Source organism: Pseudoliparis swirei, chromosome 20, assembly GCF_029220125.1.
Source record: "Pseudoliparis swirei isolate HS2019 ecotype Mariana Trench chromosome 20, NWPU_hadal_v1, whole genome shotgun sequence".
NCBI lineage: Eukaryota > Metazoa > Chordata > Actinopteri > Perciformes > Liparidae > Pseudoliparis > Pseudoliparis swirei.
Window position 1 is genome coordinate 17,877,584 of NC_079407.1, and position 16,794 is coordinate 17,894,377.

A 16,794-nucleotide genomic window follows, 5' to 3' on the forward strand; every position below is an offset into this window, starting at 1 on the left:
AGGCTCGGGGAGCAGAGATATCAGGCGCCATCGGATGGACTTAGAAAACACAAAGGCAGGAGCAGAGTTATGGAAAACAACAAGTGACAGATACAAATCACTGGCGCTGTCGCACATGGTGACCGTGGCATTCACTCCAACGGGCTGATTGATGCATTCAACTTGAGGCCTCGAGGGCTTTGGGTTGTCTCTCTAAGGGGAGCTCATTGCAAGAATGCCACATTTTCGTTCGTCCTTCCTTGTTTTTAGAGATGCATTACACAGCTAGAACTCACACATCTTTTCTGACCTGGTGAAATCAATCGATCCGATGGATAATAATCACATTCTCGCTCTCAGTAGCCTACAGTTGAATCTTTCAAAGCTGATTCTTGCGGTTTCAAGAAACTGGTCATTGTCCAGTAAATATATAGTATAGTAAAGTATATGATTTCAATATAGTTTTTCAGTAGCACTGGAAGAGAAGAATAGTGCATGAGCTCACACTCGCGCTTTGTGTGTTTATAATAACATGTTATTTATTCACACAATATTATAACTACCATAATGTGCGTAACACCGTCATTTTAGAGCACAACTTTCTATGAAACCATGCCGTAGTCTTTATCTCTAGACTTCATCTTTAAGTCAGCTTTGCAATCAGAGTGGCACACATGAGTTTGTGGAAGCACTTTTAATGATTGTGTGTATTAAACTCCTGCTCCCTTCCATGGAAATAATGAATGCGCCACATAGACGCACAAACTCATCACTTCCCTGTCGATGAGGAAAGCTGAATTCACCAAAAACATTATCAATTTGAGCTTAGCGCAGTCATTATATTTGGTCCACATGAGGCTACACTTGTAGAAACTAGGTGTTTTGTAATCTCATTGCTACACAAATGTATACACCAGCATCACTGCATCACTGTTTCGTGCATTGATAATATGTGATGCACGCTGTCTCTCTGCTCCAGAGAGTTGAACGGGTTTTCTGCCAGCTCGCAGCAGAGCGCTGTGTCTTAGTTTAGATGTTGCCAGAGCACTGACTGGTTGACCTTTGCCCCTCCCCAGTAGGACAGAGAACCATATCCTGATGCCAATGTTTCATATTGGGTCAGTGCTTAGCAGGTCCATCTTTCAATCAAGGAGTTGGTGGTTCAATCCCCGCCCTAGTTGATGTGTCCTTGAGTAAGACACTTAGCTCTGAATTGCTCCCTGTATCAGTGTATGAATGGAAGATGATTGTAAATTGCTAAAGCTAAATGACATGTAATGTAATGAATTTGACTGATTTCCCTTCTTCAAAGGTAACATGTGCCAGTCAATAATAAGCAAAAGGTGATTGAATGATCATGACATCACACCTACATATCATATCTAACAACGCAGAAGTAGAAGAAAGGTTAGGGTTATTTATTATGCTTTCCACGAGGGCATCTTGGCCATATAATCATTTACTCAGTAAACCCAATGAGACGCAAAATTACATTTTAACCGCATTTTTATTTGAATTGTAAAAGTAATTCTCTGGTTCCACTTAGTACACAATAGTATATAGTGACTTATAATATGTACTTTGTAACATGTTAACGTATTTATTATAATTATTTGACATAGTTTCTACAACCTGAAATGCAATATGTAAAAGTAACTAATTAATAAGTTACCTTTGACGGTGTTGAAATACAGCAGTGGTGAACTCTTTCTCTGGAGAGCATCGAAGATGAGCGACCTGGCTGAGGCTGCAGTGGAAAAACCTGCATTATTTTCCGGTCCTGCAGACATGGAGGGGTCCAGTGACAAGCTCTTCTGCTGCAGGTTGGTGCGCAACAGAATTCCGCTGGCATACCGGGAGGAACTGTACCACATCCTGAGGATGGCCGGCCCTCTGGTAAGGATGGACACTGCCTACATCCCTTCTTCTGTCTGTTAGGGAGTGTGTGGTTTCAGGCTGTCCATGATGAAAACTTGATTCATGCAACAGAAAAAGTTAGTATTTGGTTGGAAATTTCAAGTAAAAAACAACCTGTGTCTGATATTTAGAAGCACATAACAGTCAACCAAAGGCAGTGCTTGCCTAGTTTCAATCAGTGGCTGCAACCTGACAAAGCGATGACAGCGTCATGTCTCATTGGCAAATAGAGCCACGCTGAATAATTATGACTTGTGTCTCCGGTAAATTAAAAACGTATCCTCTGTGAGCTGGTAACCATATCAACTGCACCATTGTCTACTATTTTCTTTCTAGCTGCTCTCTCGAATCCTCCAGTACATGCTACCATTTGTGGTCACAATGTTCTGTGGGCGTCTGGGAAATGAAGTGATGGCTGGCTATGGATTAGCTTGTGCTGTAAGTGTTCATATGTATGCTCCATAGACTTGTGGAGGCTGGCATGAGGGAATGAAGGTGGGAGAAAATTGCATATTAAAGCTGTAAACTCAACTTCTCAAGATTCAACAATTTTCTCAAAGACTGGTGATTTAATAAATATGTCGTATAGTTACTGTTATGAGTCATAGAAATATCGGTTATCGCGAAGTTTGTGCTTCAGGCTCATTCAAGTGTGTTTCATACTCATTCCAGACCATTAATATCACGACTACAGCAACGGGATATGGTCTGGGACTGGCATGCGATACTTTGGTGGCTCAGGTTTGCCCCCCCCTAATTTTTACAAACTCAAGTTCCCCATTGGTCATTCATTACACCGTGTTCTCCACTGATAAACACGGTCTGTGCTGTTGTGCAGACATTTGGTGGCAAGAACCTGCTGCGGGTGGGAGTGATCCTTCAGCGGGGCATCATCATCCTGCTGTTGTTCTGCCTGCCTTGCTGGGGTCTGCTCATCAATGCCCAGGCCATCCTGCTGTGCCTGGGCCAGAACCCTGAGGTGACCAGGTAACTGACGGTACCGTCAAACTCAGTGCGTCTGTCCATGAATGGGGTTTGGTCAGAGCATGAGACCTCATCCCTTTAAACACCTCTACATTCAAATAAAATATGGTCCCCACAGATTATAAACAGATTCATCATCAACAGATTATCTGTCTTTAATGAATGAATATACACTTTTATTTAACATATTGATCAAATACACCTCTTAACAATTATGTGGTGCACACTCACACCTCTTCTGTGTTATTTAATGTGTGTTCTCAAGGGATAAGTATACACTGTACATAATAATATCTTCATATTATTTCTCCTGAAAGGCAAAACGTTCTACATTTTTAAGTGTGGATATAAATGAGGTTCCAATTATGACAGTATATACTATGAAATCAACATTTCCTTGCATCTAAATACAGCCTTTTGGATTTTAGAATAGCGCAGCAGTATATTACAGCCTTCCTTCCTGCCGTACCAGTGAGTTGTGACTTTTCTCTCACCTTTTCAAGCAAATTCAATACTTTAAACTTTTTTTTAATAAACCATGACCTCTCAAATGTGGTTGTTTTTTTTCAATTAATTTGTATGTCTTTTAGGCAATGTTTCTAAATAGGCTCCAGATGTCTTATCTGCAAAACCAGGTGCAGTAACATCCTGAACACAAATTTGTTTTCTTTTTCTGAGAAACAAAACATGCTGTCTTAGATAATGGAATGAGGAGACTGAGGGGACGTGTATAAGTGGTACTCATCATCACTTCATCTGGTGTTTGTGTACTCAGGGTATAATACTGCCACAAGTGTACGCTGCCGTCATGGCAAACATATTAAACATTGTGACGAACTACATCTTTCTTTACTGGCTGGATCTGGGTGTTAGGTAGGTGTACTTACACACCACATACACACACACACACACACACACACACACACACACACACACACAAACACACACACTGATCAACTTCTCTGTCTTACAGCGGATCTGCAGCAGCCAATTCTATGTCTCTGATTTACTACTGCATTTTTCTGTTTGCTTACATTCGGTGGAAGAAGCTCCACGTAAAAACATGGGGAGGTAAGAGATTTCACATTTATGCTTTCTCTGTGCTTTCATGCATCACTCTCTTCAGCCTCCATCTCTTTTAATCTCAATACATGAGTTTCTCTCCCCCCCTGCAGGCTGGACTGTGGAATCACTGCAGGAGTGGGGCTCCTACATGAAACTGGCCTTTCCCAGTACATTAATGATGTGTTTTGAGTGGTGGCTTTTTGAGTTTGGGGGATTATTTGCAGGTAATCCAGCTATTTTCATGATTACATTAAGCCCTATAGATTTAAACACTGAGCAGTACTAACCTATGCTATTTAAGATTATCTCTAAGCTCAATGATTTAATCAAATCAAGCAATCCAAACTTGTTCTTTGTGTCTGACGAACAGGAATGCTGAGTGGAGACGAGCTGGCTGCCCAACATGCTGTGATCATGGTGGCTTTCATAAACTACATGGTACTAACAAGTCAGAGTGTGACTTTACAAATTAGATTGAAATCATTTTTTAAAAAGAAGCTCTTGAGTATATCAGTGTTCATTCTTTCTGATTCCTGAATGTATTATTTGTGTGCAAAACGATGGATCCACAGTTCCCTCTTGGGATTCAAGGTGCAGCATGCGCCCGTGTGGGCAATGCTCTCGGTGCAGGAAACACTGCCAGGGCCATCCTCACCTGCAAGGTGTCATTCGCTCTCTCAAGTCAGTTTTAAACACCTTTTTTTTTATTACGTAAAGCAGCATTTGATGTTTGATTTCTTTACATCCACTTTATTTTCCCAGGTAGCATTGCAGTTGTTGCAGGTCTTGTGCTCGGCTCCACTAGAAAAGTGATTGGCTACGTCTTCACCTCTGACGAGTGAGTCTCTGCAGCTACACTCACCTTTTGAATGTTAAAGTTGTTACACTACATCTGTGACACGCAGAGACACAATCCTAATTACCCTTTCAGGAAGATCGTTGGTCTGGTCTCCCATTTGTTGAACGTTTACTGTTTCCTCCAATTCTTTGATGGTCTCGTGGTGAGTCTAACGGCCGGCAAAAACACATTTGCAGTATGATGCCAACATCAAGTCAATAAATGTCAAATAAGAAATACAAAAATTCCCCATTCTAGTGTGTGTGCACGGGCATCTTCTTGGGCACGGGCAAACAGAAGATACCGGCTGTGGGCAATTTCATTGGATACTACTGCATCGGACTTACACTGAGCGCAGTTTTAACGTTTGTTGCCAAGCTGAGAATTTTAGGTAATAATATGAAGTGACCAATGTGTAGTTGCTTTCATAGACCAATAAATACTGCTGAGAGCGAACCAAGTTCTTATAAGAGAGGCCCGCTGGGTCTTTGACACACTAATTTGTCTTTTTCCCTGCAGGTTTTTGGCTGGGGCTGCTCATCTGTGTCATCTTGCAATCTACCTTCTACGTCACTGTCATCTTCAAGCTCAACTGGAGCAAAATGACGGAGGAGGTATGCTGCTGGCCAGCTTTTACTGGCAGAACCTGCTTCATTTCTATAGCATCAGCTGCTCAAGCAAATCTAAAGTTGTATACATACTTGTCAAGTGTATGAATAAGAAGATATTGACAGTTGGGTTTTTGTATCTGCTTGTTTGCAGGCTGTGAAACGAGCTCAGAAAAAGACACACGGGACATTATTACGCACAGCTTCCCTGTCAGATGACCAGATGGCATGTAATAAGAACGTAAGTGACTCGCGACTGTTAGCACTAACAACTGAAATGGCTTTTCATAGCTATAGGATCACACTGTCATCAATGGACTTTTCTCATTTGTTTTAAATGTAATACTCCATAAGTCCAATAAGACCAAATATCTGACGACTTTACTTTTTACTGCACGTGTTCTTTATATGACTCAACAAAAGAAATGAACATGATACGTTCTCCTTTAAGTCAATGGAAGGCTACATGTCTGTGGGCCCTGGACACCATGACGGGAACGCGGCGACACAGGGTGGCCGTCTCTCCACTACCCAGCTGATCCTCAGGCGAGGCCTCGTTGTGTTTGCAGCCGTTGCACTTCTGGCTGTGGGAGCCACTGTTCACTTCCTGTTGCCTTTGCCACAGACCCGGTCTTCAGAGGCCAACTTTACTTTGGGCTGGATCAACATGACGCATACTCATCAAATTCTTTCCACCGCACTGGTTCCAAATAAATGATTGAACTTAAAGTAACAATATTGTGCCCGTATTACCTAGATTAGAAATTGAGGATACTGAACCGTCTTGAATAAAAGACGAATGCATTTCCAAGTACGAGTCATGCACTGTAAATTGATCTGCTAACATTCCTGCCAACTGCTGTTAGACTTAATAATAAATCACCTCTGGCCAGATCCTCCTTAAATTGAATCAATACACTACATATACTTTGATTTTTTTTCCCCATCTTCATAATTTAATTTTCTTTAATATAAAATGATCTGCCATTTCATATGAATGTATTGTATATATTTTAATCTTGTTTGTTGCCGCTAAAAATAAATTTCAACTTGGGGATGAATAAAGTATCCATCTAATGCATTTGTAATGTATTTATTGACTGCAAATTATAAACCAACTTATGTGGATTTGTTTGAAATCTTTCAGTTCACTAGATGTGTGTCTGGCTATGTTAACAGAAGCCAATCCTGAATCCTGAAAACAAAAGCCTTAGGAGAAAAAGTTTTTAAATCCCTTGAGCCGTCTCAATTTCTCAAAAGTGACCCTTCTTTTTATGATTTAATCCAGTAAATATATTGTTGTTCCTTCAAGAAACCAAAAATAACCACAATGTAATGCCTTAAATACGAAAGTTATCAAACTGTCTTTACTATGACTCATTCCCTTTGACAAGGTTGGTTGAGACAAATACTGCAGATTCACTGGAAGATCTTGTGAATTATTGGTTTGACAATAATTCATTAAGTTTACACAATTTCACACCCTGGGCTCCGTCTCCTGTCTGCATGTGTGCCTTGCTTCTGCACGCCCTGCTTTGACATCCTGCAAGGTCAACCGCTGCATCATATTGTGCACTTGTGAGTTACATCACTTTATACTATAGACTTTGCTCATGTTATCAAGTTAGTGATCAACAGGTTAAGAATTATCCCAACAGCCAGGATTAAAAGCATGACAGCCAGAATGAGGCCTCTATTCAGAACCAGAGCCCTGTAAGAGAACCCGTCCTCCACTGTCTTTACTGCTGGTTCCGCCTCAGGGAGAACCATGTCCGTCGTGTCGGTTTGCCTTGGATCATCTAGTTGGGGACCTGGATACATACAATACAGTTTATAGCTTTTTCATGAACTTAAAAAGGTGTTAGAGTATATGTATATCTTTATGGAATATACCACCATTAAACTACTTGTCTTATAGTCTCAATTTACTTGAGGAAGAATTCGTCGTTTAATTTGCCGAACAGAATAACATTTTGTATGTAGCAGGATAAAAAAAGTTGTACTTACTTGTGTCTATGATCTTCTCACGCACTCCCGCTCTGATCTGAGCCTGGAAGAAAATCAATGTGTGAACTTTTTTTCATAAAAGCAGTAGGCATTTACAATGGGAGGATGTACCTCTGAATACTGACCTCGTCTCTGGCTTTCACCCAGTTCATTCTTATGAGGTAGAAAATCAGAAATGAAGACTGCAGAAATACGCAGATAAACAAGCCCGACCAAAGACCTGAGTGAAATAAACAGTTTGACATATTTAGCTTTAAGTGTCGTATCAGATCTTTTACTACAAAAGCATGGGGACAAAACATAAAAATGACCAGTTAAGAAAGAAATGTGTCAAAAACAAACAGTGTAAGGCTCAAAAACATGCAATAAATCGTACCTTTGATTCCCATTTTGGCTGCAAACATCAGAGACACTCCGATGGGAAAACCAACACCATAATATCCTAAAATGTTGCAAATAGCCCCAATCTTCTGTTTACCAGTTCCTCTTATAATGCCTCCCGAGGCCGCCTGGTGACGCAAAGACAATAAAGAGGGAAGTTAGACTTGCATTTCGAAAATGCAATAATATGTTTGAGTATTAAGGGATCTGGTTTGGATGAGAATTAGGATACTTACTGCTATTGCATCTAGGAGGATGAATGGTGCATATAAAGCTATGACATCAGCAACCCGTTCCCGTATTTGTCTGACAGAAAAGACTCAAAATTAACAGTTTGACACAGTAAGAGAGGTTAAGAAAAGTTATGTCATGAGATTTGTGTGTTGTATATTGTGACACCCATGATTATGGACCAAAGAGAAATAAGTTGACAAAAATTAGAACATTACAGCGATGCTGAGCGTAACATTTCCTTCAAGTTAAAGTTGAAAAGAATGTTGCAAAAGTTCCCTGAAATGATTTGCATGTCATGGTGAAAGGTCACTTAGATTCTCTCTCGCAGACTTGACACTGTCGAAGTATATGTGAACATAAAACACACACGCACAAAGTTAGAAAAAGACTTGTTCAAGATATACTCACTCGTCATCTGTAAAGACATAGGAGATGTGGTTATGCAGGCTCCCAATGACAACGGACAAACATATGGAGACTGACACTGTGGTAAAGAGTAACAGACTTCATTTTTCACAGATTACATCATACAAAAAGGTGCCGACATAATCACACAAAGGACAACCACAGTCTCGTGAAGCTCAAGTTCAGTAAGGAAGACACTCGTGATCGTTCATAATCAGTCTCCCAAGTCTCACAGAGTACACGCCCCCATCAGCTGATTGGGGGCGTGTACGTTGAATGAACCAATCGAATTTGCCGCAGTTTCTGAAAGCCGATCACATCGTTGTTGTCAAACTTTTAAAATAGGTTCTCCTCTCCGCTGCCGTCAGTTGTCATTTCAGCTCAAACCGATGACATTAACACATGACATATAAATGGTGTTTACTGACCTGCACAGAACATAGTCAGCTTAGCGGACAGCTTCGCCTGCTCCGTGTCTCCGGCTCCCAAAGCATTTCCGACTCTTACGTTGCCTGCTATACTTAAACCCAGAGGGAACTAAGAACAACAAGGCAATAAGAACATGCCTTTTGTACAAATAGGCGATTCGTGTGACATAATAACAAATGGAAGTATATTAATTTCGGTCGGGGAAAGATTACCATGTACGCAACAGAAGCAATTTCATATACAACCGCTTGAGCTCCAAGCTCCACCTCACTTATTAGACCTGTCAAGGACAAACCGTTAGATTTCACACCAGAAATGCGTTAAACAACAAAGTGGCCCATGACATCACCTGCCAGAAAGCCTCCAATCTCATACGTCCACCACTCGACACACATCATGATCATGCTGGGGATGGCCACGTTGATGTATGAGCCCCAGTCCTGCAGGCACTCTTTAGACCAGCCTGCGTGGTCAAACAATGAATGAGTAAACCACTCTATAAAATATACTGTAGGTTCGATCAGATTATGGGTTATGGACTAAAACATCATGATTTTGACGGAAACATGGCTCAACAGTGGCGTTGCCGATAGTGCCATTGAACTAGCGGGACGTCACGTGCTCATATTTGTGCATTTCCACTGTTGACCATATCTGCACTGCATCTTTGCACTCTCTGGTCAGATGTAAAACTACATTTCGTTGCCCCAGTGCCTGTACTCTGTGCAATGACAATAAAGTTGAATCTGAATCTGAATCAGTGCCTTGTCTCAACAATCACATGTAAACCGAATCCAGGGAGCTCTGCTGGGAACTTATCATTGGCAGAACAGGTTCATGATTAGATCGAACACAACGTTCTGTAATGTCCTAAACAAACGGGGAAGCAAGTGAATGAAAAAGAGCTTGTATTTGTGTTTGTAGTGACTCAAACCTCAAGTTCTGAACTAAACCATAGTGTGTGCCCTCAGCATGTCAAATATGGAAGATGTGTTATACTACTGTGGAGGAAGAGGGATGGGAGAAATGGAACATGTTCCCCATAAGTTAAATCAGTGGTTCTAAATGCATTTTTTTATATATACATATATTTAATTTGCATACATTTAGAAAAAAATCATAAATAAATAAATTTGAAATAAATTTGAATTCATAAATATTCAATCAAATAGAAGTGTAAGTGTCCTTCTGTACACATTGCATCTGTCCATCCTGGAGAGGGATCCTCCTCTGTTGCTCTCCTGAAGGTTTCTTCCTTTTTTTTCCCCCTGAAGGGTTATTTGGGAGATTTTCCTGATCCGATGTTTGGTTTTCGGACAGGGATGTCTATGTGTACAGATTGTAAAGCACTCTGAGACAAATTTGTAATTTGTGAAATTGGGCTATACAACTAAACTGAATTGAATTGAATTAAGTTAATACACTGAATTGTTTATATATTCTCTATTAAATCAGACACTGATGGCACAGTGCTATAAGCTGGTTAGGGAGAACAGGAGGTACATATCTGAAAAAAGGTTAAGAACTATTGAGTTAAGCTTAGCCACACAAAGCCTTCACTCTATAGGCACACGGCCTTGAATGGACAGTACTTTGTCTCGGAAGATTGAAACTCCTTCAACACAATTACGTAGATGTTTTTGTGAGCTTCCTTCCGATGGATTGTATTCAGGCTCACGGTCCTGCAATGCAAATGTGGTTCTCACCTCCCCAGGTGGCCTTGTGAAGACCTTTCCACATGATGTAAGCGTAGAGAACTGAAGCCAAGGAGAACTGGGAAACGGTGTTGGCAACAGCAGAACCTCTGTAAAAAGTATTTTGTTGCCTGATATTGGTTATGTCATACAAGCAATACTTGTGTTCCTGAAAGAGTCAACAGGCAATACTTACGCTACTCCCATCTTAAATAGGTAAAGGAAGATGTAGTTGATGAGGACGTTAAGAAGATTGACCACAATGCCTGTGATTACCTGCGGCCATATGATGCCCTAAAAAGAGGAAAGCCACATATAATTCAGATTAGACAGAAGGCAAAGTGAGAGCTCAAAGAGGACCATAGGAAATGAATGGAGGACATCAACAGACAGAATCCATGTGATTAGAAACCTCTTTACCCGATAAAGGGCCAAATAAAATGAAATACAAATGTAAATGGTCCATTCTATATTGTTGGTCAGTCCTTGGGATACATTTACAGAATGTATGGAACCGTTTTGGGATTCAGCACCTCGAGCATGCGCTTTGTGTGGTGGAAATCAACCTTTTTAAATACCTTGGGAGAAACAACCGTGATGTGAAAACTGTTAAATGTCTTTAAGTATTTATTTAAAAACAGACACTTGGTATACTTCAGCTGAATGAATAGAGCTCTTTCCCCACAGATGGTGCAGGGTCTAAGCACAAGAAAGGTTTAACAGAGTCTATAATGCAAATTAATGTCTCCAGTCAGACATAAGATCCATTTGATAAGATCCACTTGTTATCTGGGTTTGTGCTTAGTGTTAAGTTATAGCCCAAAAGCCTGATTAACAAGCATTTCACTATACTTTTATCCTTATGTGGATACGAGGGAGCCAATACGGGCTACAAGGCTACTCTTTCATATACTCATCCTGCGCTGTCCTTATTTCAGCTCATCAGTTACTTAATGTTGAATAATAACGGGCCTCACCTGGTTTTGCAGATATCTTGCTTGTAATGAATACATGAATGTAGCCTAAACAGAACAAGAAAAATGAACAATATCAAAATAAAAATAAATGGTAAACTGTTTAGAATGGCTTATTACCTTCACATTGAAAATGCGGAAGGTTATGTTTTGATCGCCGTGTATTTGTATGCGTGCGTGCGTGTTATTCGCATAAGTCAAAAAGTATTAAACCGAATCGCATGAAATTTGGTGGGGTGATTGGTTATTATCCGGGGACCATTTGATTGGATTTTGGGATCGATCGGGTCAAAGCTCAAGGTCATGAAAAGGTCAAAATCTTCTTTGAATCGCATGAAATTTGGTGGGATGATTGGTTATTATCCGGGGACCATTTGATTAGATTTTGGGATCGATCGGGTCAAATGTCAAGGTCAAGGTCATGAAAAGGTCAACATCTTATTTTTACCATATTTTTATCCAATTGGCATGCAACGAATGCCAAAATGTTCATAATTCAATGCCCAATCTTGTGATATGCGAAGGTATGCGCTCTACCGAGTGCCCGTTCTAGTTCCGATTATGAAATACTTACTGGAAGAGCTGGCATAAAGATAGTCACGTACATCTGAGACAACCTAAAAAGAGATTTTCCATCAATAAATAACAAAAAATACACACTTTCTTTAAAAATAGATGCATATATTAAATTAAGAAATGAAGCGGAAGACATACCTGGCCACCTCGGGCTCCTGTCTGACAGCCAACAGAATGCCCTCTGTATTAACGAGGATCGCCCAACAGGGGAAACACGCCAGTAACAAAATAAGGATTGCCCGCTGAAGAATGACCCCAACTCTCAAGAGGTTATTGCTCCCAAATGTCTGAAAGCAAAGAGCATTTTCTTATTTTGTCGATACGTCTTACCAAATGGAAAATAAGGTGTGAGGCTCATACCTGAGACATCAGAGTATCACATGCTGAAGCCAAACCAGCTCCAATAGATACACCTGTGACATTAATAACCTGAGGACACACACACACACACAATGTTCTGTTGCTTTAATGGCATGTCTTTCACTGTGAGAATCTTACTGGGACTTACTGATATTGCCAAAGAAACCCCTGCCAGCTCTTTCCTCCCCAGATGGCCACAGAAAATAGTGCTGACAAAACTCACTGCAAACACCATGAGCTGGGCAATAACCTGAAGAGATCAAATCAAAATGAATGGACACATGGTGAGAAGTAACTGACCATTAGAGACGTGGGCCTATTTGTTCTACATCAACCTGACCTGTACACTAAATAGTACAAAGCTTCATTAGTGATACATTTAATTACCAGTCAATGTGAATTGTTAATTGAACCTTTTTTTCCATTGAGATCATCTTCGAGATGAGCAATGATTGGCCACCGAGAGTGCACAAATGACGGCTACTTACCACCGGTGCTGCCAGTTTAGATAACTCTTTTATTTCGGTCTTGAAGCCAACAGGGACCAACATGCGGATCCGCTTCACTACAAAGCATTCCCTCCAGGAAGAAAGAGGCGCGCTGTTCGCCATGACGCGGCTGCGTGCTGCTGTCAGGGCGCCTTCGGCTCGACCGGGAGTCTCTGTCAGTGTGCTGGGGGACGAAAGGTTGGTGAAGTAAACTCTGCTTTTACTCCACGGCACGTGGACGTTAGCGCCGGTTAGTTATTTCCGGGTGAGTCAGTCGGCAGTCACATTTCCAAGCGGCTGTCCCGGCGGCCTCGCGCATGTGATTGATCGACCTCAAACGTTCGGGCTCAAACCGGACATTCATACGGTAAGCACGCACGTGCCTTGAGGCGCGCGCTCCCAAAGCCCGTGAAGGATTACGGCTCTATACCAAATACTCGAGTGTCTCTTGCAAGTATTTTGAGCCCTCTATAAACCCTTTCTGTCAAATGCAGACTTTGCCCAACTGAATTACCCACAACTCACTGTGATATGCCATTAAACACGCCACTAGTGGAGGCATGGAGGGCGCAGCTACAACGTTAACGATTAAAGATGGGACATGCATACAAACACATAGAATCAGGGGAATGCAAGCAGAGACTAAACTCCCGTTACCGTAACGGGAGTTTAGGGAAACAAATAAAGAGTGAAGCCGTGGGCGAGCGGCACGTCTGTTCTCCCGACTGTTTGTTCACGTGTGATAAGTGCACCAGATACACGGACCCATATCGCTCGGTTACATAGGTGGCAGCGGAGCGGTGGTTCCTATAAACCGACTACAGACCGCTACAGAGATGTTACACGTCGGTGACTGTGAGTGTGAACGAGCTGAGCTGAGCTGTCTCGGTTTAGCTAGCCAGGCTATCTCCGCAGCACAGAATGCGTTTTTCAATTCCAAGTAGGCCTACACGAAGTGCAGACTTGTGTTCTTTTGGAGTTTGGACTTGGGAGTCCAGAGGACGGGAGGACGGTCTTTCTGCGATTGGAACAGCAGCTGACTTGATGACGTCACCACATCAGCTGTTCTTGCTCAAAAGTTTACTCCAATTATTCACTGTAAATAATGTTTTAAACAAGTCAAACGAAATATGACAACCCTGCTCTTTTCATTATAAAATAAATTAATCATACACAGAAAATTGTATATATAGTGTAAAAAATAAAAACATATATATTTGTATATATAGTTTATATATACATATTTGTATATATATATAAAATAAATATGTTATGTAAACATACATATATATATTTGTATATATATATTAGGGCTGTGAAACGATTAAAATTTTTAATCAGGTTAATCACAGGTTTCTGTGGATTAATCATGATTAATCACATATATACATTTACAGGGCTCTCAAGACAGGCAGGAGCTCCGAGAAGAGTTGTTGACGGGGGGGTGCTAGTGACTTTTCATGCGCGCAGACCGGCATCGGAACTCTGCGGCGACCGCGATCGACATATTGAGCACCCCTGCATTAAAACATTAAAGAGCCGAGAGTTTTTTTCAGCGTGAGAAATACGATGTGTGGCGGGAGTGCGTGAGTTACGACCGAAATGCGTGAGTCTCACGCTCAATGTGTGACACTTGAGAGCCCTGCATTTATACACAGGGGGGCACATAACTTGCTCACCAGTGCGCGCGCCAGCATCAGAGCTCTGCCGCGCGAGACGGAGATCGGAGTCGTGTTAACGCGACACGTATAGCCAGAATGACATGCTGCTGGTTCGAGACGACCAACAACAGACGGATTGGAAGCTCATTCTGCGCATGCGTTAAATGCGTTAAAAAAAAAAAAACTAGTTAAACCTGTACTTTAATTAACTGAGTTAATCCAAATACAGGTTTAACTAGTTATTTTTTTTAACGCATTTAACGCATGCGCAGAATGAGCTTCCAATCCGTCTGTTGTTGGTCGTTGGGACGAAAAAAAAGTCACTTGCAAAATGAGCTTCCAATACACCACTTCAATCTGAACTCTGTCCGCTCTCATGCAGACGGTCTGTTCATCGGTAATGATCCTTCCGCAGGTTCACCTACGGAAACCTTGTTACGACTTTTACTTCCTGTAGATCAGGGTCTCAACACGTCGATCGCGACCTGCCAGTCGATCGCGGCGTAGTGTCGGTAGATCGCATGACATTAAAAGATTGGCCCGCCCTGACATGTTCTCTATAGCACGTCTTTGTTCTTTTATTAAACTAAACGTCTGTTGTTGATCGTATCTCCACAGCAGCATGTCATCTCTGTCTCTACGCGTTGCGTTAACACTTATCGATCTCCGTCTGGCGCGCCACAGAGCTCCGTGCGCGCGCATCGACCGAGCAAAAAAGTCACTTGTCAATCTGTCCACCTTTAGATTGTATCATGGTGGAGTTAATGGTTGACAAACAAGAGAAAATGCTCTGTTTAACCCTCCTGTTACCTTTACATTTACGAACATATTTTACCCTCGGGTCAATTTGACCCCAGCAATTAAAACCTCCAGAAAATTATTAGAATTAATATTGTTTCCCAAGTTTAAGTGTGAGGTACTTTATGTTTGTTTGTTGACTACCTAAATAGCCCTTTAAATAAATAAAAAGTTGATATTTCTGATATGTTTGACACAGTGAAAAACAGCCTGGGGTCAAATTGACCCCAAAGAACACCGACATTAAACATTGAATGGGGTCAAATTGACCCGAAAGGTAACAGGAGGGTTAAACATTCTGTTTAGGATGAAGATGTATTAATGTTCCATATGGAAGAAAACTGCTAAATAACTGCTGAGTTGCAGCACCATTGTATAGAAGAATGTATAAATGTATATATCCGTCTTTTGTCATAAATCTCTATGTTCTCACAAAATATACCGAGAATATCGGTAATATGTGATTAATCATGATTAATCCACAAAAACCTGTGATTAACCCGATTAAAAATGTTAATCGTTTCACAGCCCTAATATATACATATTTGTATGTGTAATATAACTATATTACACATGTAATTGCAAACAATTTGGTCAAAAGCTTCCTCAGCAGCTGCACGGGGGTCCAGTTGCTGCACACTTTTCTGCAGAGCGAGTCTGGGAGAAGGCCAGACAGACCTACGATTGGCTTTTCATGTTGAGGGACATTACACATTGGTGTGAGCAGTGCAGAGCCTGCCAAACCCGCAGGGCCCCAGTTCCCAGGCAGAGGGCTCCCATGGGAGAGTCCCAGGTTAGTCGTCTTCTGCAGCGGGTGGCCACAGATATCCTCCAGCTGCCTGTAACGTCACGGGGGAACAGATATATATTGGTAGTAGAGGACTATTTCACCAAATGTGTTAACCTGAATCCGCTGCCCAATCAAACTGCTCACATAGTGGCTCGCTGCTTGTTCGATGACTATGTGCTCGTGCACGGGATCCCTGAGGTCCTGCACAGCAACCAAGGCCGACAATTTGAGGCAGAGGTGAATCCGAGTCTGTGCAAGTTATTAGATATAAAAAAGACACGCACTACTGCCTACAACCCCAAATCAGATGGTGTGGTGGAATGTTATAAAAGGACTCTGATTGACCAGCTGGCAAAGATGCTGCTTTCACACGGAGGTGAATGGGACGATGATGTGAAGCAGGTGGCCTTTGCCTCCAACACATCCAGACATGCCAGCACTCGTATTATCCCTTTCTTCCTCATGCATGGACATGAGGCACGAGTTCCAGCTGATGTTCTTATTCCTAACAGGGTTGATATTTCCCAGGGCTCTGGAGTCCTGCCGGAGTATGTGCCATCTCTGGTGGGGAGACTGGAGAGAGCCTTCAGCGCAGCGAGACTTCAT

The 16,794-nt window shown here is 41.7% G+C and overlaps 2 protein-coding genes across 3 annotated transcripts; one reads left to right on the forward strand and one right to left on the reverse strand.

The window, feature by feature from the left end:
- Positions 1–1,707: 1,707 nt before the first annotated feature.
- On the forward strand, positions 1,708–6,405 carry slc47a4 (solute carrier family 47 member 4). Its single transcript, XM_056441152.1, has 17 exons — positions 1,708–1,875; positions 2,233–2,334; positions 2,569–2,637; positions 2,735–2,883; positions 3,309–3,351; positions 3,471–3,515; positions 3,656–3,753; positions 3,854–3,951; positions 4,056–4,169; positions 4,316–4,383; positions 4,518–4,626; positions 4,708–4,783; positions 4,877–4,946; positions 5,042–5,174; positions 5,303–5,397; positions 5,546–5,632; positions 5,843–6,405. The coding sequence occupies exons 1-17, from the start codon at positions 1,708–1,710 to the stop codon at positions 6,107–6,109; spliced, it is 1,791 nt and encodes a 596-aa protein (XP_056297127.1). The 3' UTR covers positions 6,110–6,405.
- A 231-nt stretch (positions 6,406–6,636) lies between these two features.
- On the reverse strand, positions 6,637–13,861 carry slc47a3 (solute carrier family 47 member 3). 2 transcript variants are annotated; one of them, XM_056441151.1, is made up of 18 exons: positions 13,465–13,861; positions 12,940–13,123; positions 12,600–12,701; positions 12,452–12,520; positions 12,230–12,378; positions 12,090–12,132; positions 11,519–11,563; positions 10,738–10,835; positions 10,554–10,651; positions 9,197–9,310; positions 9,060–9,127; positions 8,847–8,955; positions 8,422–8,497; positions 8,016–8,085; positions 7,775–7,907; positions 7,524–7,618; positions 7,399–7,441; positions 6,637–7,202 (listed from the first exon to the last, which is right to left on the reverse strand). In XM_056441151.1, exons 2-18 carry the CDS (start codon positions 13,060–13,062, stop codon positions 7,003–7,005), a joined length of 1,635 nt encoding a protein of 544 aa, XP_056297126.1. In that variant the 5' UTR covers positions 13,063–13,123; positions 13,465–13,861; the 3' UTR covers positions 6,637–7,002. The 2 variants fall into 2 exon arrangements, with proteins under 2 accessions (XP_056297126.1, XP_056297125.1); XM_056441150.1 differs by having other exon boundaries at positions 12,940–13,861.
- Positions 13,862–16,794: the final 2,933 nt, after the last annotated feature.